The 27138-nt window shown below is 48.3% G+C and overlaps 2 protein-coding genes across 4 annotated transcripts in view; one reads left to right on the top strand and one right to left on the bottom strand.

Annotated features, from left to right (window-relative positions):
• NOP10 (NOP10 ribonucleoprotein) overlaps nt 1-2448 on the bottom strand; it is a 14883-nt gene extending 12435 nt beyond the window's left edge. The window contains exon 1 of the mRNA XM_078857251.1: nt 2381-2448. The gene's annotated coding sequence lies outside the window, so the exon portion shown is untranslated. The remainder of the gene's footprint in view (nt 1-2380) is intronic.
• LOC144932796 (uncharacterized) lies at nt 1227-27138 on the top strand. Of its 3 annotated transcripts, XM_078857248.1 has the most exons (9): nt 1227-1642; nt 2093-3589; nt 14487-14587; nt 18326-18470; nt 19927-20051; nt 22103-22219; nt 23195-23290; nt 24215-24331; nt 24463-27138. In XM_078857248.1, the coding sequence occupies exons 1-9, from the start codon at nt 1543-1545 to the stop codon at nt 24535-24537; spliced, it is 2373 nt and encodes a 790-aa protein (XP_078713374.1). In that variant the 5' UTR covers nt 1227-1542; the 3' UTR covers nt 24538-27138. The 3 variants fall into 3 exon arrangements, 2 of the variants coding, with proteins under 2 accessions (XP_078713374.1, XP_078713375.1); XM_078857249.1 differs by lacking the exon at nt 24463-27138 and having other exon boundaries at nt 1228-1642; nt 19965-20051; nt 24215-24318; XR_013636944.1 differs by lacking the exons at nt 22103-22219; nt 23195-23290; nt 24215-24331; nt 24463-27138 and adding an exon at nt 15551-15798 and having other exon boundaries at nt 1228-1642; nt 19927-20014.

Below are 27138 nucleotides of genomic sequence, written 5' to 3'. Positions count from 1 at the left end.
GCCTCGACGCTTACACAGAAAGGAGAATAAACACAAGCACACACGCAGCAGACACGAGTTTAACAATTGCGTTTACTCAGATTAAGTGGCACTGTAGTACTCCCAGCCCTCCCTTTTGCTGATGACGACCGCTTGTGTTGCGGTCGAAACGTCGTAGTTTTTTGTTATTTTATTTGATGATAATCTACGTGACTTTACCGAAAGACCCAAAGAATAAGATCAGACAAAATTGTTGCTACGCTTTCAACACAAGGCTGTGCTTGTAAATGTGTTTCCTTGGTAGGAAATTCCTCATTCCTATGGCAGGGGAGAGTGTCTCCATCAAGAAACCACTGTTGAATTCCCCAAAAAGTGGTACTCATTGCATTCACCTCGAAAGGAGGGATGATGGGCTGAGTCAACCCCCAACCACGATTGGGAACTCTCATGTAGAGAAAGGTTTATGGTGGGAAGCATATACAGCAGCCGTACTCTGTGTACATCTGCTGTAGAAAGAGCCAGACGAATGTTAACTGAGTCTAACATGGGCACTGCTCAATTGCATCCATCCAATCATGGAAGACTACCTGATCACGTCAATGGCAACTACAGTGCTAACAAAAACAACCAAGGTTTGAAGTTAATACAATTATAATACAGTAGTGTGTTATATAATGAATTACATTTTACAGCCTTTTGTAAATCCACTGCTGGATGAAGAGGCTCCCCAAGCCGTGGCAATCATGAGGGTTGCTTGACCATAATTCACCACCGCTTTTGAGTGTTGGGTTGAAGGATGGGGGGGGGCACGTCTGAATCAGATATCACTCGCCCCTGATGGTGAACTAAGGCCTGGAATTGAACTGAGAGATTTCGGTTCGCAATGCAGCATCGCACGTATCACTGTGTGCTGACCACTCTGCCCCGAGAAGAATATTTCACAACACATTTCACGACAGTGACACGTAGTGTCCGGGTCTTTTTCAGACTTTGTGTGGCGTTGCAGTGCATTACATAACGCTTTGGCTGTTATTGCATGGAGTGCCAGCGAATGCCAATAACAAACAAGACCGATTAAATAACAGGACCAAATAACCACGTGAATGAAATCATAATACACAAACAGCCAACGCCGAGCCATTGTTTCCAAAAAGAACAAATTGTTCAGCGTTTTCCACCACAGATTCGCTCCCGATTGTGATATGGATAATCCCACTGAGCGGCCGCGTTTGGTACAGAGGGCACAACCGCTCGCCCGCCCGCCCGCCCGCCCTTTTTGTGCGAGCCCAGAGACTGAGCGGCTCACTGGGATCAGAGCCGCTCAACAAGTGGCCGGGACGCGGAACGAGATCGCGTTTCATGCCGCGACGCCGAACACAACGAGCGGCGAGCAACGCCAACAGCAGCAGCGGCGGCGCCAGTGCGGGTGGCTGAGAGGGCGGCCTGGCCAAGTCGCCCCAATGGCCATGGAGACGCGGGTGACGAAAGAGAGATGGGGGGGGGGTCCGAGCGTCGCGCGCGAACGGAGGCAGCAGTCTCGTGCGGAGCGAGTGGGCGTGACTGATGACCGTAGAGGAGGCAGCGAGTGCCGTGCACAATAACGCCGCGCTGCATTCCTGCTACGCTAACCGAGCCATGCAGCAGCAGCACCACCATCATCCAGGTAACGTCGGTGAGACGTCAGCCAGAAGGCGGCGGCGGCAGCAGCAGCAGAGTGCGACCCGATTACAAAAAGTGGTGGCGCTCTGTGCTCTTGATTTCAATGAAAAATAATATTTGGAACAATGGGGTGGCGCGAATGATCTCAGTGTGGGTGGTGTTGTTTGCGGTGTGTATGCTAATGCGGTATATGCTTTGCTTTTAGATAACATTCGAGTTTTGTAAAAGCGTTATCGATTGAATTAAAATTAAACAGTTATTTTAAAACCAGTATTTCGTGTACTGATACTGTGTGCAGCGTTCGATTTACATGCACGTAAACAAAAACAGGCAAATGTTATTTTTCTTGTATGAATTACATCATTATCTAGCATTTTCCTGTAAGCTTGTGTTCGGTAAAAAATATTCCAATAAAAAGTGAGAGGATATAAAACAAAATTCTCACGATTTGCAGGCGAATCTTACGCGAGAGACGAACAGAAACCGACAACAGCAGCGGCACGCGCAGTGTCTGTAGGGGATGGACACGCGTCGCTCGTGCACGGCCCGCAGGTGAAGCAGAGATTCCAGCAGCAGCAGGGAGAGAGGCTGTCCCAGCCGTGCCACGGGATCACGCTCGAGAAGAAGAGACACATCATCTCGCTGCTGCCCGACACCGCCTGGGTAGCGTCGTCGGTCGTGGACAAACACAAGAGGCTCTCACAGAGACTGTGCCGGGAGAGAGAGCAGAGGTGGGAGTCACCAAGCGACGTTGCGCCCCACGCCTCTCCGCCTGACACTGGAGCGAGGACTCGGAGAGAAGACCCCGAGGTGAAGTCCGCGAAGAGCGGCACCTCGAGATGCGCGCCCGGCGAAACGCTTTCGGACAAAGAGAACGACGCGCTGCTCCCGGCCGCAGCGGACGGGCGACGCGGGAGGGCGTGGGAGGGGAGCGGCGCTGGCTCCGTTCCAACTGGCGACCAAATTAACGTCGGCAAACGCTTCAAAGTGCCCTTCAACGTCTTGACAAGTCAACAAGATGCTATTAATGGTCGCAGAGAAACGGTTTCCATGGTATGCTCGGGCAATGCATTCCCGTCGGCTCCGCACAGCTGCGGTGCGAGGGACTGCTTGCTCACCTCGCCGGCGAAGCTGGATCTCGCGGACGGCTCCCTGCACGAGCTGTCGAGCAGTCTGCCCATGCCCGAGCCCAGCGGAGGCAGCCCTCTGCTGTCCCGTCACCGCGTCCGATCGCGCTCCGTCAGCCTGCCTCTCAAGGCCGACAGCAAAGTTCAGGATCTGCCGGGCTTCGCCGGCCGCCAGAACAGCCTCAACATCCGCGAATTTACCGTGGAGGACGGGAGGGCCATTAGCCGCGCCGCATCGACATCGGGTCCCGCGCTGGACGAGGTGTACCGGGGGGAGCACGAGTTCCCGGGCGGGGCTGGCGGGAGCAAGGCGACGAGGAGGAGAGTGGAGGACGCGTGTCTCTGCCACTACGCGGCTCTTGACAAAGACGCGTTCGCCCATTCAAGAGGCAACGGTCCTGCGGCTGCCGAGGCTTCGTGCGGTCAAAAGGATGCCGTGACAGTGGGACGAAACCCATGGCTTCTACAGCGGGAGTATGTTCGTGGGCCAGTTAGATATTTGCAAGGAACATCACCGTTCGAAAACCATTTCCAGTCAAAAGTTCAAAGCACTCCGTTGAATGTTACGAGCCAGCTCAAGCCCAAAGCTTCCACCCAGAATTCTCACGCACTGAACAGGTCATATGAAGTGCAGACCCCTTCCCCGCTGTGGCAACAATGTTCCAAACACGCCACAGACGCGGTGGCCTTTGTTCCACACGGAGCGGCTGATCCTGCAGTGGAATCGACAGAGCAGCGGGGCTGTGTAAGAAACGGAACGTTCCAGCGTGTGCTATTCATGGCGACCCCAGCCTGTAGGAGGGAGGAGAGAGGCGCTGCCCCTGGTGAGTGCTCTCTAGGCGAGTTGGACCCAACTGACCCGTTCACTCTACCGGTGATGCACTGAATGTCGAAACCGATCCAGAGTTTGTGCTGAACCATTGCTGCTGAAATTGTGTACTCCCAGAAGACCCTGTGGCTGATGGAATACTTATCATTTGACGCATCTTTAATCTGTGACAGAGGCGTATAGTCTGCTTATTAATATTGTTACTTATATTTTCCACGACGCAATTGGTGATTTTGTGTGATGGAGTACAAAGTCTATTCACAAACGTTAAAGTGCTGACGTTGGCAGTGGTGCAACAGCACAAATCCGAGCCTCACCACGTTTGCCATGAACACCGGTCCAGAGGAATAAACAATGCAATAGAATAGCAGACAATTCGCCTTCTCGTATCCGTTCCTCTAAATAAACAATAAAGGGTTTATCCCGTTAGCCACACCGCCTTATTAGGAGTACGCATGTATGTTGAACTGATTCCGCGCCGTACATAGCCAACCCTGACAATCAGAGTGGTTCAGCACAAGTAAACTGTGAATATATACTTATGAGAAAAACTCCACACCTTTAAAGAACAGTGGCCTTAAAAGAAAAAAATATAATGGGCGACTTTTCTGGCAATGATCCTTCTTCGTGACACGTAAATGAAGATCGGCCATGGCTTAACACATTTCCTCGTATATATCTCTTAAAGCCACGGCGTTATTAACGAAAGTATAGTGTTATATCTAGCAAAGGGCTGTCATTATTTACCCTGTTAGCCATAGTGCTTATTTCACCATTATTACTTCACCACACTGGTCAGTGTGGATTTGGTCAAGGGAGCGCCCAGGAACGGTTGAGATATCCCTCGCCCCTGATGTTAGACATGATCGAGAATCACGCTATGGGTCATTCGAGCATAGCACAGTGTGCTCACCACTGCGCCACCGCTCCAACCCACGGTAACAGGCAAAACAAATGTGACGTAACAAGGCGCCTAAACGTTTTGGATGCCGAACCACTGCATCTATCATACGTGACGTGACGATCGCAAGGCTTGGAATTCGCGTGTGTTGACTGTCACGCACGCGTTGTTGTTGTTGCTGTTCAAATAGCTCGTCCCACATCGGCCAACAACAACAGCACGCGCGCTGCTATGCGAGTGAGCGGTGACGCTGCAGAGCCACGTAAGGGGTGAACCCTGTTGGTTTGGACTCATCCCATTTGTCACGAGTCTGTTGCCAAGATTGCATCACTTACAAACTCGTCGTGGGGTTTTCCGATCTCCTTAGCAGCGAGTGTTTATGCCGAGGAACAAATAGAGAAGGTGGCTTCAACAAGAAATGCGATGAGTCGCGTTAGTCTCGTGTCGTCACCTCTGTCAAACAACAGTCTGCGTGACACCGCGGCTTATAGCGCAGTCTGCAATGGTGGGAGAGTTCCGGTGGTCAGCTCAGGTCATCATCCCTCCGGGGTGATTAAAATTAGTACTTGTTGTGGGGGAGGCCACAGCGGTTGTTCTATGTGTAATATAGTAATTACGGCGGGAGACCACTTGACGGGTAGCACACTTTTATTAACACTCACTTAGCCACAATGACACGTGTAGCCAACTACAGCCTACGCTACGCGTTCCACCCGGCTACACACACGCGGGATCTCCGGCCCCGTAGCTTCCAGGGGAACTCACAGACCCACCCCGGCTGGGGTATGGGTCCCGACCACTGGGTCCCACAGCCGGCCCTCACAAGGACGTCCGGCCCCGGGTCCCACGGTCTCGCCTCTGAACCACACAGGGTCCCGGCCCTTACAAGGACATCGGGGCTAGGGGTCTCAGGGCCCTATCACTTGTTCCTCCGTCTTCTGTCTTCACTGGTTACCAACTCCTCGAGTGCTGCTGCGCATCGCCCTAAATAGTCCTCCGCTCCAGGGGGGCGGGGCCTATGCGGACCGCGATGTGGACATCTGCCTGCGGACCGCGATGTAGCCACACCCGACACGCTCTCACACGATCCCCCCCCTTGTCAGCACGTACCGCCACTACACCACGCGATGTAGCCACACCCGACGCGCTCTCACACGATCCCCCCCTGCCAGCGCGTACAGCCACTACATCACCCCCCACCACGTAGCTCGCAGCCGTCTCGGCTGCTACACTCCCTCCCCGTGTGTGCCCCGTAACACCAACAATAACAACAACAGTACTACACTATAACACAACACAACACAAACACCGCGAATCCCGTAACAATCCGAACACGCCACCGTAACAACAAAAACATATATGTACAAACCGACGAGTGACAACAATAAACTATATACAAGAATGACCCGTGCAGCGTCCCTTCATTACCGCCCGCCCCTTAAACGGGACATTAGAACGGACAGAAGGGGGATGCTGAGACGAGTTGACACCGCGGGACCCCCTCTCTCCTCCATTCAGGAAAAGTGTCGTGTCTTAGCACGAGTCCGCCTGGCCGGTCCGTCGTACGGCACCGGACGCGGTTGACCGTCAGGTGGCTCCGGCAGTCCAGGAAGGCACGGGGCAGGTATCGGAGATCCGCGCGTGCCTTGGGGGTCCGGTTTCCGACGGTCAGCAGCCGTCAGGTCCGAGCTACCTGGGAGCGGGTCAGGTGGAGACACGTGAGGATCAGGCGGGGACATGTCCCTCCCCAAGTCGACGGCCCCATCACATGCTCGGTCGTCACGACATAAAGGGAGGCCATGTGGTACCGCGAAAGGTTTCAGACGGGAGGGGTGAACATACCAACGGCGTTTTCCCCATTTAATCTGAACGCACTGGGGTCGCGCAACACGCACGACTTCCACAGGTCCCCTCCATGGTTTCAGCAATTTCGGGGACGTAGCCAACGGTGCATGCGGGCAGTGCAGCCAGGCCCTATCGCCTGGTTTCCAATCGTGCGTATACACCTTTCGTGCACGCAATTTCTTGTTAGCGATCTGGCGAGACCTTGAATTTAACCTCGCAGCCTCCCGCGCTTCAGCCAGCTTAGCGATATTAAATTTAACGTGGTTGGCCAATTTAGAATTCGCACGCGGCTCGGAAATACCCAGTTGGGCATCCATGGGCGGATTGGCCTCTCGACCATACATGAGAAAAAATGGGGAAAAGCCCGTCGCCGCATGGGGGGCCATCCTATACGCTGCGAGGACCCCAGGTATCTGTAAGTCCCAGTCAACCTGATTGTCGCACACCTGTTGGCACAACATAGAAGTAATCGTTCTGTGGAGACGCTCAACCATTCCATCAGTCTGCGGGTGGTACGGGGAGGTACGCACCTTTTTCGTACCCAATAAGTCGCACACCTCGCGCAACAAAACGCTCGAGAAATTCTTTCCCTGGTCAGTCAGCAAGCGTTCGGGGGCACCCTTGTCCAAAACATAGCCCTGGACAAAGGCGTCCGCCACTGCCGCAGCGGACTGGTTGGCGAGCGGCCATGCCATGGGCCATCGGGTGAAGTATTCCACGCCAACCAGCAGGTACTTGTTACCCCTAGGTGTCACGGAAAAGGGCCCCAAGATGTCGAGCGCGACCAGTTCGTTCAAGCGAGACCTGGATGGACTGTATCGGCGGGTTAGCCGCCACAGGCGGCAGTTTCCTTTGAGCGCACCCCACACACCCCTTGAGGATGTTCGCCACATCGCTCCCCATACCCGGCCAATAATAGTCCCGTTGGAGTAGGGCGAGCGTTTTGTGAAATCCCAAATGCAGGAGTCGTTCGTGAGCAGCTAGAACAACCCTACCCCGCATAGCAGACGGCACAACGAGCGCATGACGCCGGGACATATTGTCCCATTTCATCAGGAGGCCCTGTTTGACCACCCAGGAGCCGACCCCAGTCTCCCCCACCTCGGGGCCCTCTGCCTTGCGATGCAACGTGAGTAGGGAGCTGTCAGCCATCTGGAGACGACCCCACTCAACAAGAGGCAGCGCGAGTAACGAGTCCCCGCACGCGGGAGCGGCAGGGACGTCGACCCGTGGTGCGTCGGTGGTGGCGAGCATAACTCCCGTGGGGACGGCGACAGGGGGTTTACAATGCGCCGATCCCAGAAGACATGCGCATTCCGAGCGAGGCGACAACCGCGACAAGGCATCCGCATTCGAGTGGCGCAAACCCATACGGTAAATGGTCGTGAATTGGTAGTCCTGGAGGACCTCCAACCATCGGGATAATTGACCGGAGGGCTGGGCGACCCGCATTGCGTACTGAAGCGCCGTGTGGTCCGTACGAACAGTAAAATGATGGCCGTATAGATACGGCCTGAATTGCTGGATAAAAAAAACGATCGCCAGCAATTTACGACAGGTCACACAGTAGCGCTGTTCCGCTGGTGACAAAACCCTGCTACCGTAGGCGACCACCCGTTCGACACCCCCGACCACCTGCGAGAGCACTCCTCCGATACCTGTGTTACTGGCATCCGTGTCAAGCAGGAACGGTTGCGTGAAATTGGGGTAACACAAGGGAGGAGCCCTCACCAAGGCGTCCCGAAGGGAGCAGAACGTGGCCTCCTCCTCCGGCCCCCAGTGAAACCTTACCCCTTTCGCCGTCAAAGCATGTAGGGGCCTGGCTATGGTGGCAAAATGTTCGACAAAGCGGCAGTAGTAGGAGGCGAACCCTATGAAGCTGCGGACCTCCGTGACTGAGGTTGGCGTTGGCCAAGAGCTGACGCAGTGCGTCTTAGCAGGGTCCGTAGAGATCCCTGAACGGCCAACAATATGCCCCAAGTACCTCACCGATTCCCGAAGCAGGTGGCATTTCCCCGGTTTAAATTTCAACTTAGCGGAACACATCCTGAGGAACATCCCCCTTAATCGTTGGAGGTGCTCTTCAAAGGTCCGGCTGAAAACGATGATGTAATCGAGGTAAATCAAGCAGGTATCCCATTGGAGACCTGACAAAACCAATTCCATTAGCCTCTGGAACGTCGCAGGAGCGGAATGAAGCCCCATGGACAATCGATTAAACTGAAACAGGCCTCCCGGTGTCCGGAAAGCGGTCTTTGGTTTTGATTCCTCATCGAGGGGCAATTGCCAAAATCCCGAAAGCAGGTCAAGCGTCGAGAAAAAACGCGCACCGGCCAGAACATTCAGAGATTCATCCATTCTGGGAAGCGGGTACGCGTCAGCCACAGAGATTTTATTAAGGCGGCGGAAATCTACACAAAAACGCAAGGACCCGTCCTGTTTTTTAACAAGCACGATGGGAGCACCCCATGGACTGGAAGAGGGCGAAATGATGTCGGCTGTCAGCATGTCATTAACGGCCGACTGTACATGGTCCTTCTCGGCTGGGCTCAACCGGAAGGGGTTCTGCTGAATTGGGGCCGCATCACCCGTCGCTATGTGGTGGCGCAACAGGTCCGTGCAGCCAATATCGTATTTGTGTCTGCTAAACACATCGGAAAATTCAAGTAGCAGGCGCCTCAGCGCTCCCAACTGCACACTAGACAGGTTATCGGACCCTGCACACAACGAGTCCAACCATTGTTCGTCCTCCACCGACGGAGGATGCGGGTCCAAGGTAGAATCAACATGAGCAACGAGCTGCTCATCCACGGGCACCGGCGTCGCGTGAGCAAGCACGGTGCCCTGCGTAATAACGGCCGGTCGCGACCCCGCGTTCAGAACCATAACGAATGGATCCCTGTCCGCCCGCACCATGGTCTGAGCTACCGCCAAGTCGAGGCCCCCAACAGCTTTGTTTGACGGACCCAACAGAACCCCCTGTCCCGCCGCCTCCACCCCGAAGGGTTTCCGTAACCGAAGGGGTACCAGCATTTGCGATCCCGGGGGCACGTTCACCGTCTGAGTCGCCAACGCCTGGACCGTTGCACAAACCGTGCGTAGTTTGGTAGGACTTTCCAAAAATGCAACACGCCGACCCGATGGAAGCTCGATGCAGCCCTGATCGACGAGAATTTTAATGGGCATTTTAGCTAAAAAATCCGTACCCAATAAACATGGAACTGCCAGGGACGATGAGACCAAAACAGGACCCGCCAATTTAATATCTCCGATACAAATGGTCGCCCGAATCTGGCTGACAATCCCCAAGGAGCCCCCGTTCACCGTGTAACATGGTACATCCACCGGGAGTAGGGGTCGACATTGGACGGGGAGGATGTTATAAATAAGGTCCGAAATGATAGTGACCGACGCACCAGTGTCCACCAGTACCCGGACCTCAACCCCGTCAATAAATCCAGTAACCACGGATGACCCGGCCGATGCAGCCACTATTCTGTGGGCCAACTCGGACCATTTGACTGCCCCCAGGCCGTGTACGAACCCCCCTCGCCGAATCGAATCCCCGGCCCCCATGCGCGTTCCCTCCGCCGCGAAGTGGCGACCCGCGTGTGCTGTTTATGTGGACCGAGCATGTGTGGTGCCGCGACTTGCCGGGGGTAGCTGGGATGACTTGGGCCCTTGGTTGTCGTCTGGACGTGGTCCCGCGGCGCGCTGACGAGGAGCCCGGCACCCGGACGCGACGTGACCCCGAAGGCCGCAGTTGTAACACATGACGAGAGACGTCGCAGGTTTCGGTTGCTCCAGCTTGTGGGTCGATCGCAGGGGCGAACGACCTCCCGATCTCCAATCCCCCGGTTTCGCCACGGTGAAGGCCTCTTCCCGAGACGGAACACCCTGGGGCTCGGCGACTATCGAGGCAGGCGGTGCGACTCCAGCCGATGCACAGATGACCTTCCGCTTTCGTTTGAGGACCTCGTGTGCATGGATACTCGTAGCCACCCGCAGAGAACAAATGTCCACCTCGTCTGCCGTATTTATGGGGACCCCCAGGTCCTGGGCCAACGCCAGTAGCTGCTCCGTCACCATGGCGTCCTTCCCCTCCTCGTCCATGTGGGGAAATGCGGCATCTGCAAGGGCGAGCAGTGCCGTGCGGTAGGCGAGCGGAGTTTCAGTGTCCCCTTTCCGCCACTCGTAGAACTGGTGGCGACAGGCCGAGGGCGGGCCGTACACCCTGGCCATGAGGCCTAGCGCGGCCTGGAGCGTGGAGCGGGCCGATCTTGGGGCGGACCTGAAGGCCGCGAGCGCGTCGTCGTCCAGCGCACGTAAGGCCGTGGCGTCGGACCACCCCGACATTTCCTGATGTGCGAGAAATCTTCGCTGGAAGGCTCCCCAGTCGCCCCCCTCAGCCTTGAACGCCGTCAGCTCGGGAAGTCTTTGTTGAAATACTTGATCATCCTCCGACAGATGATTTTCCCGCGTATCGCCTTTGCTGAGAAGAATGGCGGCTCCCTCGGTGGGTGTTTCGTGGGGACTGTTAGCGCGTGCTGATGACGCGGGCCGTGAAGAGTAGAGGCCTCCGACCACGTGGTGCCCCCGATTCCCGCCAATCGACGGGTGATCAGCAAAATTGGCGCCAACTTCAAAATTTGAGGCGCGGAGCGCGTTCTGGCGGGAATCTTCGGCCCGCGCTCCCTCCTCCGGCCCCGTCGTCGTCCTCCCTCCTCCAGAAGCGGTGATAGAAGCGGCGGCAAGCAGCAACTCCGCCAGGCGGGAGTGCGCACCCTGGAACCCGGTGTCGGACCCCAGCAGAGCGTCGGGCATCCCCGCGAGGTGCTGTGGCATCGGCATCTCCTCCTCCTCCTCCGCTCCCGAAGCTTGCAGTCCCGGTACGTCGTGGTCATCTTCCCGATCTCACTCGTGGGTGCGGGTAGTCTTCCTAGTATCCATTCTTCGAAGACTGGTTCACTTCTGACGCCAGTTGTAATATAGTAATTACGGCGGGAGACCACTTGACGGGTAGCACACTTTTATTAACACTCACTTAGCCACAATGACACGTGTAGCCAACTACAGCCTACGCTACGCGTTCCACCCGGCTACACACACGCGGGATCTCCGGCCCCGTAGCTTCCAGGGGAACTCACAGACCCACCCGGGTCCCACGGTCTCGCCTCTGAACCACACAGGGTCCCGGCCCTTACAAGGACATCGGGGCTAGGGGTCTCAGGGCCCTATCACTTGCTCCTCCGTCTTCTGTCTTCACTGGTTACCAACTCCTCGAGTGCTGCTGCGCATCGCCCTAAATAGTCCTCCGCTCCAGGGGGGCGGGGCCTATGCGGACCGCGATGTGGACATCTGCCTGCGGACCGCGATGTAGCCACACCCGACACGCTCTCACACGATCCCCCCCCTTGTCAGCACGTACCGCTACTACACCACGCGATGTAACCACACCCGACGCGCTCTCACACGATCCCCCCTGCCAGCGCGTACCGCCACTACATATGCAAGGCTATATATACACACACCGCAGTCAAGTCAGTCTTTGATATGTTTATGGCGTCAATCCACTGCTGGATAAAGGTTTTCTGATGCCTCCACCATAGGAAATCTAGAATCCACCATAGGAATTTAGAATTTCCGCCATTGTCCCAGGGGTCTAAACGGGAGAAGAGCATCCTTTAATTGAGTGGGGGGCATCTCTGATTGGCATTGTGAGAAGTGTCACATGTCGACTGGTTGCCAGATGTCACCTCTCCATGTGGCAATACCAACAGCTGCTTGAGCTCTCAACCCTTTAGTTAAAAACCAATCACATGACAACAAATGGGACATTAACTGATTATGACAACAGTGTTAACAGGGTTTGTTTGGTCAGATAAAATGACAATATGTATATATGTATATATACACACACACAAACATAGGCTAAATACGCATCTGGCTATATGCTGTGGAGTGTAGACTGTTGGTGTAAATGTTGTTCGTGGGCACATTTTAAGATCAGTATGGCACACAAGGCGCTAGTGGGGCCAACTGATGACCTTATTTCTCTAGTGCTGATGCCAGAATACCGCACCCTCTAATTCACCCATCCACAGTGATCCATGTCGTGAAATATGACCAAACAACTCCCACGACTAAACAGCACGTGGAGGCCTTCATCCAGCAGTAATTTGACAAAGGGTTATACTGTACAGTACATTATTTATATCAGCAGCAACCATGGTCAATCCACTGCTGGATAAAGGCCTCCGGCAAATCTTGCGATGTAATCATTCCAATTCATCTAGGACCTGCATACGAGCTGATTTCACCATCTCTTCGGTAGATGCCTTTTCACATGCATTCCTTTACTTGGCTACCACTCCGACATTACTCTTGACCATTATCCATCGTCCCTTCCAGCCGTAATGTGTGCTGACCAAGCCCACTCGCTGTCCTTAAGCGTTTGGATGATGTCTTTGGCCTGTGAATGTTGTCTAATCCATGTGTTCCTCTTTCTGTATCTCAATGTAATTCCACACCTGCATCTTTCCATATTTCTTTGCACATTTTTCAGTTTCCGTTCTATATATTGTTCGTTAATCACCATGATTTTAAAACAATTATGTAATTAACGTCTTTATTTTGAAAAAAAGAATAACTATATTCTGTTGATCATAAAATTTTTTATTATGTAGATTATATTATTTGTCTTGGACAGGAGATGACACGGTTACAAGGGATGGTGGCCGATGGGCAAGAGTAATCACAGAGTGATAGCCAAGGAATGGAAAGCGTCCGAGAAGACCTAACACTGAGGAGATGGAGCAATGAAATCAGTTTCGTGTGCAAGTACTGAGTGGATTATTGCATTGTAAAATCATGTGAGGTGGTGGTGGCTTGGGGAGGCCTTCATCCAACAGTGGATTGACCGTGGCTAATAATAACAACGATCATGATTTGTTTTTGATACGGTGCCTTACTATACGCGCAGACGTCTCAGGACAAATTACATTGCATCTCATCTCAAACACCATTAAAAGGGCATCCTCAATGGAAGCTATCTCTGTGATACGAGGTGACTCAGAACCTTGCTTGCAAACTGGGCATTAGGCTGCCAACAGGGGGCGATGATTGCTCTGCAGAATCCCAAATGAGTAACCTGCGGCAACCCTTGCGTTTTAACATTATTCCATTTCGTTGATAATATCAATAATAAAGACAAATTCCCAGACAGAATATGCGTGGACAAATAGACTGGCAAGTAGGCGAGTGGACACGAAAGCAAGCTGACCCACACCTACGCTGACAATGGCCCCTCTATGCTCGACACTCCAGTGTGTGTTTCTTTTTATATTATTTCACAAGAGGGCTGAGATGACGTTTCCAGGGGGTGCTGAAAAAGCAAAGGCCAAAGAATGTATCAACAAGGCGCACTAAAAATATACACTCACATGTTTATATATTCAGGATCAGGAGGGCTATATGTCAAGTCGCAGTGGTATACTGCGCCGCAGTTATACATTGATAATGTCTATCGAGCATTACATCATCAACATGAGCCATTATTAATCCTCTGCTGGATGAAGGCCTCCCCAAGCCACTGCTACCTTTCCTCATCTTGCAATGGAACAATCCACCCAGGACCTGCACATGTACCGATTTTATTGCTCTATGGCCTTCATATTCTTGGGTCTTTCGGTAAAGTCACGTAGATAGGTTCAAAGAAAATAACAAAAAATAACAAAAAACTACGACGTTTCGATCGCAACACAAGCGGTCGTCTTCCTTTTTTTCATGAAGACGACCGCTTGTGTTGCGATCGAAACTTCGTTGTTTTTTTGATAGTTTTATTATTTTCTTTGAACCTATCTACGTGACTTTACCGAAAGACTCAAAAACATGAATTCCTGCAATCACAAAAGCTTTAAGTCAAGATCTATGGCCTTTATTTTACAAAGTTCCAATGAATTCCCTCATCTTCACACACTTCCACATAAACCAACAAAGACTCTGCGCACATAATTACGTGTTGTCGTACGGGCCTGAATGGCTCATACACTCAGAGTGTGGGACAGCATCGCGTGTGTTGAAATTTATTTTTGCGCTGAATTTACGCAGTCGGTAATGCACCCTCGCTGCTCTTGCTCCCACACAGATGAGAGAGGCATTCACATCGTGGCATTTAAGGAGAAACAGCGGCAGCTGAGGGATTGGCATGCCCTGCATCACAATCCCGTTGCAGACAAGCCAGTGCAGGTACATGCGCATTGGGGTTCTCAACATCGCTTGTATTGCCATACCGCTAACTGCGATTGAAACAACTGTAAAAACCAGTTACTGCTTTGAGGCACGTATAGCCATGTCTTGCTATTAACAAACATTTCTACCCTTTTCACTGACAATCAAAAGGACCTGCCACAGTGATGTAATGACGAGCACACTGCCCTGACAAAATCCGGAGATCGCCGGTTCCATTAATTCGCCTGGCATGGCAGTAGAAACAACGGAGCAGGTTTCTCAAATCAGACCCCGCCTCTGTCCACCCAATAGTGTAAATGGGTCCAACTACAGTCGATCGGCAGATCGCGCGTGGTGCGACAAAGTGTGGATATGCCCAAATGTCTGGTCAGCCTGGAAGAGTAGACCAAATACATTCTCAAGCTCCCAATTATGGAGGCTCTTCCACCAACAGTGGCGTGTGCAAATAATCCATTGTAAGGCAGTAGCTTTAGGTTTTGACTGAGAAACAAGGGAAAATGTGGTTTGTATATTCATGAGCCACAATTCTTTGCACTCATTTCTAAGAATCCACGGGAAACGGTTACCGGTTTCTGACTTTTGGAAGCGGTAACCAATTCTGAAAATGGTTACCGGTTTACAGATTTTCATTTAAAACCCTAATGTAAATGTACAGGCCTTTCATCAATCCACTGCTGGACGAGGGCCCCACCATTTCGTGCAGATTATGTGGTCAGGGCATGTTATTGATAACGTGGGGCATAGAAAGATAGAATACTCCAGTTGGTCTGATGTACTGCCTAACATATATCACGTTTAGGTATATTTACTTTATTGGCTCAAGTTCGTTTTATGAAGCAAAAAAGCAAATACACCTCTGCAGTACTAAACTCTACTGACCTGGTATCGACAATCAAAGGGATTGCCCTGTCACCAGACGACCTGCTTGTCAGTTTTGATGTGGTTTCCTTGTTCACCAAGGTGCCTGTGCCTGACACCATCGCAATCATTGAAGACTTGGTTCATCAAGGACTAAATGCTGGGGTACCCCCCCTGGTGAGACACTGCTTAACCAATACATACTTCACCTGGAATGGAACCTTCTACAAGCAAATTGAGGGCACCCCAATGGGCTCCCCCCTATCTCCGGTTGTAGCCAACATCTTCATGGAGAAATTTGAGACGGACGCCATCCAGACTGCCACTCTACGCCCGACCTTATGGAAGAGGTACGTAGACGACACTTTTGTCATCTGGCCACATGGCCGGCCTGCTCTAGACCAATTTCTCGACCACATCAATTCCATACACCCAGCCATCAGATTCACCATGGAAGTCGAAAATGATGGCAAGCTACCCTTTTTGGATGTCCTAATCAAAAGGAGACCTGATGGTTCAATGAGCCACTCTGTCTACAGGAAAGCCATCCACACGGATGCTTATCTAAAACCGGATTCCCACCACCATCCATCCCAGAAGAATTCCCTCATCAAGACTCTATATCATAGAGCCCAATGCATCTCCGACCATGAACACATTTCCAGTGAACTCAAACACGTACGCCAAGCTCTTAAGGCTAATGGTTACTCCGACTACACAATCCGCAAAGCCATCACTCCAACCATCAAGAAGGATCCTGTTGAGGAGCCTTTCAAGACCATCACCTTACCCTACATTGCTGGGGTCACAAAAAAGATCTCCAAAATCCTGATTAAACACAAGATCCAGGTCCGATTCAACACAGTACATAAAATCCGTGATCTGGTACCGTCTGTAAAAGATGTGATTCCAGACATACAGTACCCTGGCGTCTACAAACTAAGTTGCCTCTGTGGTAGCAGTTACATTGGGGAAACCAAACGACACGTCTCAGACCGCATTCGTGAACATAAAGCTGATCTAAAACACGGTAGGACAAACACCTCAGCCGTGGCAGACCACTGTTACAACTCAGTGGGCTCACATGACATTGACTTCTCCAAGACGGAGGTTCTCTGCAAGCCATCTGGCTATCATGAGAGATTCGTTCATGAGGCGATCCACATATACAAACACAGAGACAATTTTAACCGAGAAGATGGATTCAGGCTTAGCAATCATTGGAAGGACGTAATAAACCATTTCGATACACATTAGGGTGAGTTGAATAATACATAGTGGTTTACAGCAATACAGTATATAATTTAATGTTGGGTTTATCTATGGCAGTATATAGTACTGTATATGCTAAGAGAATAAAGTTTAGATGGAAGTATATTATATACTTCTTACGACGTAGAATTGTAATTTATTATTTGTTGTTAGTAACTCAGCTTATTGTAGAGTATAGTAAGTATCAGTTTATATTTTAGTTTTTTATGTAGTTTTTTACTTTGGTTTTCTACATGGTTGTTTGGTAAATGCAGCTACATATCATTAACATTCCTTTCCTTTATTAACGCTGTTCCTTGCGCCCCCCCGTGGTGCTGTTGATCCTGCATAATGCATGGGCATAATGGGACTTTGAAACCCCTCCGCCCACCTCCTACGCATTGCCCATTGGTATGCTAAATTCCTCTTCATATGCACATTCTTTTGTTAAGGCGCTCCTCCTCGCTACACCTATATAAGCTCCTAGCTTGATAATGTCTCATTCTTCGCCTGAGGACGGCTGCTTGCGTTGTGGCCGAAACGTCGTGAGAATTGTTTTATTATGTTTTATTTTTATTATTTTATTACTTCCCTTCTACGTGACTTTACCGAAAGAACCAAGAAGATTACTGCGAATGCAAGGAATTACATCAGGGGTATCTTGAATATATACTCCACAGAAAACTCTACCCAGCCATCGGAATGAGAGGTGTGCCATGATTTGAAATGATGGAACCTTACCAACTGTTGCCTCAATGACTAGCATGCCCATCACTGCAGCACTCTGAATTGCGAAAGTGAAATGTCAGTTCAGAAGACAAACATTGCTCATGTGTGCATGAGCGGCACGGTGGAGTGTTTGGAATGTACTAATCAGCTGCTGCTCAGTGATGTTTCGCTCCACCATGGGAGTTGTTGTCTCGCTGTGCCAATGGCTCAGCACAGTCAACGTATTACAACACGAACACGTGTGTGGTCAGGTTGATAGATGATAAGTATTAGAGATACTCCAATCCAACCGGGGCATAGTCCAGCAAGCCCTAACTTTCCCTGGCTCTCACTCATTCTTTGATGATACCCAAACACCTGGAATTCCATCGATTAAAATCATCGCTTACTCTTCCATACAATTAAAATGTAATGCAAAGCTGTCTATTTTGCAGTTGTATTTGATATACATCATTGTCTATTTACATACCAGTGTAATAATCACACTAATACCGTGCTGTTTTCTTAACCTAAGTGTACTATGAACGGTTTGTCCAAGTAATTTATCCGAGTTAATTTTCGTAAAAGGAAATGTATTATATATTTGTGTATGTTTGTCCACCGTTTTAATATCTTCTGTCACGTAATTATTATTGCTCCGATTTCTATTTGTTTCACTGTTGTCTATAATTTTATTTGATTTCATTGCTTTTGTCATATTGGTGACCTAGGTTACTCTTGCAAACAACATTAAAATTAATAATTGCTGATACCAACTTGCAAATAAATGTGGAACTTGAGCAGTTCCCAGTGACATTTGAACAAAACATTTGGTATCACGAGAATGCTCGCACCATTGCAGAGTTGCACTCACATACTATCACAAACTAACATGCCTGTTATTCTTTCTTGTTACAGAAATATGATCAAAAAGATAGCAAGTTGCAAGAGCAATGGGCTTTTCAAAAACTAAGTGGGTTCGCAGGCAATGGTTCATTCTCCAAGCAGAAGAATGAAAACGGAAAACATTCATCACCGCACTGCGCACACCTGAGCGATCGCAGTAAGAACACTTATATCACATCACTCTCACATCACTCTCATCTTCTTGGTTCTTTCGGTAAAGTCACGTAGAAGGGAAGTAATAAAATAATAAAAATAAAACATAATAAAACAATTCTCACGACGTTTCGGCTACAACGCAAGCAGCCGGCTGCTTGCGTTGTTTTTATTATTTTATTACTTCCCTTCTACGTGACTTTACCGAAAGAACCAAGAAGATGAATCCCTGCAGTCACGAAAGCTTTAAATCGAAATCACTCTCATCGTTAACACAGCTCTGCTTTACAGCGCCTGTTTGGAACGAGTGAACATGGACCATTGACAATGCTGTTAAAATTGCAATGTAATTTGGAGAGCAGTGCTCTGGAACTTCAAGCTCCTTTGGATTGATTGAATGAATGCGTGAAATATTACTTAATAGTCAGGAGAGAGTATGGTGTGTGTGGTAAGACAAACTCTTTATATTTCTATATTTGGGTCTGAATATTGCAAAATAAATTGCAATAATGTACAGTAAATGTTTTGAGATAGGAGTTCATAATGGCCAACACACCTCACAATCTCGTCTTTTCTGCGAGCAACACAAATTGTATGGCATAAAAAATGCAGTTATCATTGTACGCAGCTGTCATGACTCAGTGACTGATGAGTCTTCTTATGATTCTGCACAAGTTCTAAAAAGCATTGGAACATAGTTGAGTCTACGTTTTAAAAATTATATAATGGAGTAAATTATTTATTTGGACCACAAAGACTATGGCCCTGAGGTCAAATTATTTCGATTAACTTAGTAAGCTGAATTTGAGATGAAGTTACTCATCGTGTTTTCACTGCATTGTTCAGTATCATGAAGCCAAAGTTGCTACTCTCTTCTAATGTTACATTTCTAGTAAACTAGAATCTAATTGCACTCTTTAAATGCCCATGTAAGTACTTGAGTACGAGGGACTTTTTCAGAAGCACTGTTTGGCTAACAAATTCATTTCCATTAAAAGTCAAAGGTGATTTCCTGCTCAAATGAGCAGCGAGGTGGTGCTCATCTCATGTTCACTGCCCTGAGTCAGTGGTGGCAATTCCTAATTCCTGTGGCAGGGGCGATTTTACCCACAGAACGACCACCGTTGACATCTCCAAAAAGTGATATTCATGTTATCGACAGCATAGGGATGATAATGGGCTGAGTGAACCCTTAACTAGCATTGAAACTTACAACCTTCCGATTGTGAGCCGCTCACTCGACCGCTGAGCCACCCGGCCAGTTACATCACTAACATTGCTACCACACCATGAATTGTAATAGGCAATGTTGCAGTGACCGGCATGGGGAGGCCTTAATTCATCAGTGGACTGCTAAAGGGCTCTGCATATGCCACATCGCTGCAGCTGATTACACATTGCTCATCTACAGAAGGAAACCTGTGAGATTTAGCAGAGGTGTATGTCCGCGTTTTTAACAGGTGACGGGGCTGTCCGGTCGTGTTCGGCTGCTTCCCAGACCACGGGTGTCCTCCTCACAAGGAGCAGCTCAGTGCTGGGCCTCTTGATGCGCAGCCACCGCAGAGGACCGAGGGCGACAGCGGCGGTGAGTCTGGGTTAGCATGAAGCCTTCTTTAACTCAGATCAATTACAGCTCTCCAAAGTAATTTCACCGCAGTGGGAACACTGCTGTCATATCTGGGGTGGAGCACCCAATTCCTACCTTACTGCACTTGGCAGAATTAAACGCAAAGCAGTCGGGTTGATTGATGATCCAGGGCTCACTGATATGCACTCCAGTCCCCTCCTCATCGGTGGTCAGTCACCTCCTTATCACCCTTCTGTCGCTACTACCATGGTAATTGTTTTGGTTAATGTAATTGTTGATTCCTCCACCCATGTTGAGCACTCCAGTTTCATCCACACTTTAAGTTTTGAATTAAATTTAAGTTACATTTGTTTAACCAGGTAAGAACTAAAATTACAAAATAAATCACGTAAATACAAGGAACCAGAGTTAACCAATTCAGAGCAAAATAACCAAATGGATTTGGCAGAATCTTTCAAAATTCACAGTCTCACATTCACAGCACACATCTATTTTAAGCTTTAGTGACTGCAGGAATCCATACTCTTTGGTTCTTTCGGTAAAGTCACGTAGGTAGAAAAATAATAGATCACGACGTTTTGATCGCAACACAAGCAATCGTCATCAGGTGGGACAACCACAGCAAGAAATAATATACATACAAACACAGACATAATTTAAACTGAGAAGATGGATTCAAATAGAGTAATCATTGGAAGGATGTTATTAACCAGGTAAAGTCTTAATTGCTTTTATAGCTTGCTTCCATTCCCGTATTCTCAGTTTCTGCAGCACGTTACCCCCCCCCCCCAGGCCAGCTCATTGCCCAGCTCCGGCATTGTGTCTCACCAGCCGTGTCTCAACATGAGCCCCCCCCCCTACTCCACACCCCCCCCTACTCCACACCCCCCCTACTCCACACCCCCCCTACTCCACACCCCCCCTACTCCACCCCCCCGCCCCCTGCATCTCTCCTCCCTGGCTCCTCCCCCCTATTACCTTATATAATCGCTTGGCACAAACAGCTCTCTTTGCCCACTACAGTAATTTTTGTTTCTTGCTGTGGTTGTCCCACCTGATGACGGAAGCTTGTGTTGTTTCCGAAACATCGTGATTTAATTTAGTTATTTCTATTTTTTTAAATTCTTATATATATATATTTCACCTACGTGACTTTACCGAAAGAACCAAAGAGTAATAAAAAAACTGCTGAAGTAGGCGAGAGATCTGCCGTGACACGAGGTTATATAGGCCTCGGCAGTAGGGGGGAGAGAGAAGGGGGGGGCGAGGCAGAAAGTGGACTCCACAGCAGCCCCGGGTCACTGGAGTAGAGATCGGAGAGAGATGCACAGAGAGAGAAAGACACACAGAGAGTCGGAAATAACAGCTGACATAGGCAGGTCGGATGGAAACATAACAGTCAGTTAAGACTTTACCTGGTTAATAACGTCGTTCCAATGATTGCTCAGTTTGTACCCATCCTCTCGGTTGAAGTTGTGTCTGTGTTTATATATCTGGATGGCTTCATGAACAAATTTCTGATCATAGCCGGTGGGTTTGCAGAGTACCTTAGTCTTGGAAAAGTCAATTTCGTGTGAGCCCACAGCGTTAAAACAATGATCAGCAACTGCAGAGGTATTGGTCCTACCGTGTTTCAGATCTGCCTTGTGTTCGCGAACGCGGTCAGCAGTTTTTCCTTGCAGTGGTTTTCCCACCTGATGATGACGATTGCTTGTGTTGCGATCGAAACGTCGTGATTTATTATTTTTTTATCTACGTGACTTTACCGAAAGAACCAAAGAGTAACCCTTTTATATTGTACCAAATAAACACGTGGCAGTTCACCAGCATTGGTTTAAGCAAGCCTGATCCTGGTACTGAATGTCCAAACCAGTTCACAGTTTGTTTGAATTAAACCAATGCCGCTTGAATTAAGCACTCCGAGAAGGCTGTGTGGCTGATGGATAAAAACACTTTTGAAAAAGTGTGGAGTGACAGATATGTAAAGGAGGCGTCTTGTCTGCTTATTTATTTTGCTCCAAGAAATGCTGCGTGTGGCTGTGTTCCAGGCCAACCTGCTCGACGTGCAGAAGAGATCAAACAGAGTCTCCGCTGTCGTCAAGGGGTTCCTGACGCGCAGGCTCCTGCGCACGGAGAAGGTGCAGCGCCTTGTGCGCGTAATCAAGGTGACTCCTCGCTGCTCTCAGTCTCTCACTCGACGGGTTCGTGAATCACACGAATTCGTCGCCATCTCCCGTCTGGCCATGGTATGGCAGCACAGCGCCGCAAGTGTGTCAATTTGCATCTATACGGTTTCCTCCCACATGGTATAAACATTTATCAACGGAGTTGGCCAAACGTCACAATGTAGGAGCATTGAGCTTGGGTAATTGCAGGTTCTAGCTGGCTTCCCGCTTGTATGTGGTTTCCCGCTTTGAGATGCATTTTGCGTGAATGATGCTAAATATTAATTATCAGAATGAATCAGTCATGACATCACATTCCATATTCACAGGCCAGCAAGGCAGTTCCAACAATGGTGCAAGTTTCTTAATTTTCCCCTGCCGCCTCTGTCTACCCAGCAGTATCGATGGATTCACCACAGTTAGCCAATCGGCAGGTCGCATGTGGTGGGGTAAATTGTGGGTATTCCCGCCCTTTTCAACACATCTGATGACCATGGAGGAGTAGACCAAAATATCCTGTAGGGTTCACTCGAGTGGAGGCCCTTCCGCTAGCAGTGGTGTAAGTGAGCTGTTGCAGGGCGGCACTTTTACCTACGGTGGGGGGGGGGGGGGGTCAGTCTGTGCTTGGTACAACCACTGTTGACTTGCCCCACAAAATGTAACTTATTTTACTGACCCGGTAGGGAGGGATGATGGGGATTGAACTTGCAACCTTGCGATAGGGAGCCACTCACTCCACCGCTGAGCCACCTGGCCACGCTAGGGGCACTGTATATATTCCCTGCAAAAAGTGATTGTTGCATATCAATAAAGCTAATACAAACACAAATTACAGCTGTAGTAAGGCAACATGAAATGTAAAACCACATTATCTTTTTATATTGTTTTTTATTGCATTTCATTTCATACTGTTTCTGATAATGAAACACAGGAACGTGTGGTTGTCATTGTTATATCTTATTCTTTTGCACACAGGACACCAGACAGCTGGCACTGTCTATTCAGGGAGACTCGAGTACAAAGTGTCTGGGACCGAGTGACTCGGCATTCCGCACGAGACTCTTAAAACAGGTAAAGGCCACCACTACACTTGTGCTGCACTGGGTACGCGTGAGTCTCACGTGTTCATCAATTAGGGTCGCCACCTTTTCCACAGACAAAATCAAGATTTTCAACCTAGTTAGTGCAGCTGTTAATTGTGCGCAGATAAACAGAATGTTGATCAATGTCCTCTACCATTTTGATGTAACATTGTTTGTCAGCAACTTTTATGTTGAGTATTTAAATGCAAATAAATTCACCCAGCATAGAAGATTAGGCCAAGTTACAGATGTATATCCTCTGAAAGGGGTCTCCAGAGCTCCCATGAGTGAATATCCTACTGCCAGTGGTGCTGAGCAAATAATTGCAAGACTGCACCTTTACCTAACCCCGGTAGGGAATATTCATAAAATATAAAGGACAGCCATCGTCGTTTCGATAGGCAGCAAGTAGCAAAGGGATTTGAATTGTTAGAACAGGGACCAACATGTTACATGTTTCCATTTACACTTCAGAGAATGGTATCCTGTAGTTAATACAGCAAAGCAATATTGAACATTTTTATATTGCATATCCGAGTACATAGTGTTCTCAATAGATATTATACACATGTCATATTTTGAATATTCCAAGTGACGCTGTCATTTACAATGTGGCATTATACACTTTGCGTGCTGGTTGGTGGTTGTATTTACTATGTTAAACTTCTTTCGCACCGTACGTAGCCAGCAGTGCCAATCGGAGGTGCTGGGGTAGGACTGTTGCATACTGACGGTGCACAGTGAATAGTATAAAATTCTTCTATCACAAATACAAAGCACACTCAATGTCAGTAAAAACATCTGCTAACAATACAGGTGTAAAACAAGAACAGTTTTGTAAGGATATTTAATTTAAGTTGCTAATCTGAGTAAATATGGCGTCACTTTATGTACATTATATGTTTTGTTTTAGATTCAAGGAGCTTTGGATGAGATTCACAACATTTTCTTTGTGCTCTCACCGGGGCAAAGAATGGTCATTCTGAAAACAGACAAAGAAGTGCAGCAAGCAAAGGGATTACGGACAGCGGTAAATACAATGCAGCATGCATTAAGAAGCGAGAATCACAAATATAACACATTCCTGCTGCTGCTCTTACTATGTGTTGAGTTTTGCGATGTGTAACTGGTTTTTACACGTGCTTGTGATTTTGCTTTTAGGAAAAAGGGATGGTCACACATGGAACCAAGTCTGTGTCAAGCCGACCTCTGAAACTGAAGCTACACCATACGTAATGGGATTTCCCATTTCCCATTGTGCCATCGAGTTAATTAACCTTAAATAATCTTAGATCAATTTCATATTTTTCTTATCGTCAATTTTTAGGACACTTTTAACATGAAATACACATTAGCCTTGCTCTGCACGGATTCTTTCGGCACGTATTCTCAAATACTCGTTTTTTTTTTTTTACGACCAAAAATTCGCAAAGCACGCGGTGCGGTCTGCATCCACATGGGTTGAGGAGTGGGGTTCGCACACCGTGCTGTCCCACACTCTGCACGCAATTCACACTCCTCTCCACGTGGATTCTGAGCAGCTGTGAACTGATTTGCCTGTGCACAGGGAGCCGTTGAGTTGGAAAAAACAACGCCACACGCTCCCGCACCTAACGATGGACCATGGAGGACTGCCTCACTTCTCCCTCCTTTATCTGGAAAAGTTTCAGTTCATGAAAAATTATGCCTGAACAAGATTTGTAGTGCAGTCTGCTCTCGTTACTGGTATACTTTTTGTGCTTTTTGACCATATTTAAGTGAGGAGAGATCAATGCAACAAAAGATTAGCCGAAACGCTTTCGAGATAATGGAGGAAATGAAGCAGCTCTCCGCAGTCCATTGTTGAGTACGGGAGCACGTGGCATTGTTCCCCTGTTATATAGCTACCTGTATTGGTGAGTACCAGAGGTGTGGACTCGAGTCATGTGACTTGGACTCGAGTCAGACTCGAGTCATGAATTTGATGACTTGCGACTCGACTTGGACTTGCATAACAATGACTTTGTCCCACCTATGAGGTGTGGACTCGAGTCATGTGACTTGGACTCGAGTCAGACTCGAGTCATGAATTTGATGACTTGCGACTCGACTTGGACTTGCATAACAATGACTTTGTCCCACCTCTGGTGAGTACACAACTCATGTATAGATTCATGTTATTTTACGTTGCATAATTATACAGTATTTCATTCCTTGTTTGAATGTTGTATGTGCATTAGTGAGTTACAAGTGAGAACGTGGAATCTTGGAGGAGTCTGGAACATAACACCTTGTCCACTACTCTGTAAAACTGGGTCCACTGCACTGCATTGCTCTGCACGGACTTTTGCTCAGAACGCATCCCTCGTGCAGAGCGCGGGTTACGTGTGTTAAAATGACACAAGCTTATAGTTACCATAGACACGTGCAGAAATAATGTTGCATCAAGGTCAATTGTCACCTATTTATCACTATTACTAACAACATGTATTGAAAAGGGCAACATGGTTTTTTAAAATTATTATTTGGGTCTTTTGGTAAAGTCATGTAGATAGAACCATAAAATAATACAAATTAAATAAAGTGAAAATAAAGTGAATAAAAATAATAAAATTATCACGACGTTTTGATCGCAACACAAGCAATCGTCATCACCTGATGACGATCACCTGATGACGATTGCAATCTGATGACGATCACCTGATGCCGATTGATTGTGTTGCGATCGAAACGTCGTGATCATTTTCTTATTTTTATTCACTTTATTTTCATTTTAATTATTTTATTGTTCTATCTACGTGACTTTACCGAAAGACCCAAAGAATATGATTTCCTGCAGTAACGAAATCTTTTAGTCAAGATGTTTTTTTTGTACTGTATTATTTTTTTGCGAACAATTTAGTAAGTTATATTTTGAAGCCAGCATAACATTACAAACTCTCATCATATAACTGCAGCTGGAATAAACAAAACGTTTCACGCTAAGTGTAGTCAGGAAGTGGTCAACTATAATCCAGCATTGTGGAGGCAGTGAGGGTTGGTGGATCACACGAAGGTTGTAAAACTCCCTTTCCGTGGGTGTCGAAAACCCATAACCCTGACTTGCCAGAAGGCAGGACTGAAAAATGTGGACCCCACCTATTCCGTCTGTATGGGATAGAGTGTTGCCCCCTTGCACGCGTACGTTTTCTCCGGGTGCTGCGGTTATATTCCACAGATGTAAACACTCATTGATTGGCTAAAAACACCTGAACAGGGCCACAAAGCTCGGGGAAATATCGGTGGTGCCGGCTCTCTGTGGCTCCTCGCGCCTCTGTGGGTCTGTTGTTCTCTGAGAGTGAGTACATACTGTGCGGCACGTTAGAACTTCAAATTATACACTATGTAACAGGATTTTATGTGAAGGAATGACACAAATGCACACGTTTTCTCATTTAAAATAGGTACATTTTAAAATATCAGTGTCCTGGTCACGAAAGTTTGTGGGGAATAATACCCATTTTCTGTAATTTTGAGGCAAAGGCAATTAGAAAATAACACTACCCAGGAACAAAATTGTTTTTTGTTACAGTGTTATCTTTATTATTATGACCCCTGCTGGCAAATCCGTTCATAACACTCCAGATGACGGCGATGTTCATGTCTGCTGCAATATTATTTGCACAGATCACATTAAAAAGAGGGTACAGGTGTGTATACACTTTGTAATTGTCTGTAAAAAATTTAAAATAACGCTTTTGAAACTGATTTATTTATTTTTCGATTTAAAGCTTTCGTGACTGCAGGAATTCATCTTCTTGGTTTTTTCGGTAAAGTCACGTAGAAGGGAAGTAATAAAATAATAAAAATAAAACATAA

Source organism: Lampetra fluviatilis, chromosome 5 (assembly GCF_964198595.1).
Source record: "Lampetra fluviatilis chromosome 5, kcLamFluv1.1, whole genome shotgun sequence".
Lineage (NCBI taxonomy): Eukaryota > Metazoa > Chordata > Hyperoartia > Petromyzontiformes > Petromyzontidae > Lampetra > Lampetra fluviatilis.
Note: the sequence above shows the minus strand (reverse complement) of the source record. Positions and strands in the feature narration are given on the sequence as shown.

What these genes read in the sequence shown, in the direction of transcription:
- LOC144932796 (XM_078857248.1), top strand. Translation starts at nt 1,543, where the DNA reads ATGACCGTAGAGGAGGCAGCGAGTGCCGTGCACAATAACGCCGCGCTG. An exon ending in GGAGAGAGGCGCTGCCCCTG is followed by an intron (nt 3,590 to 14,486) that starts GTGAGTGCTCTC and finishes GCTCCCACACAG; the next exon opens with ATGAGAGAGGCATTCACATC. An exon ending in GCCTTGTGCGCGTAATCAAG is followed by an intron (nt 22,220 to 23,194) that starts GTGACTCCTCGC and finishes TTTTGCACACAG; the next exon opens with GACACCAGACAGCTGGCACT.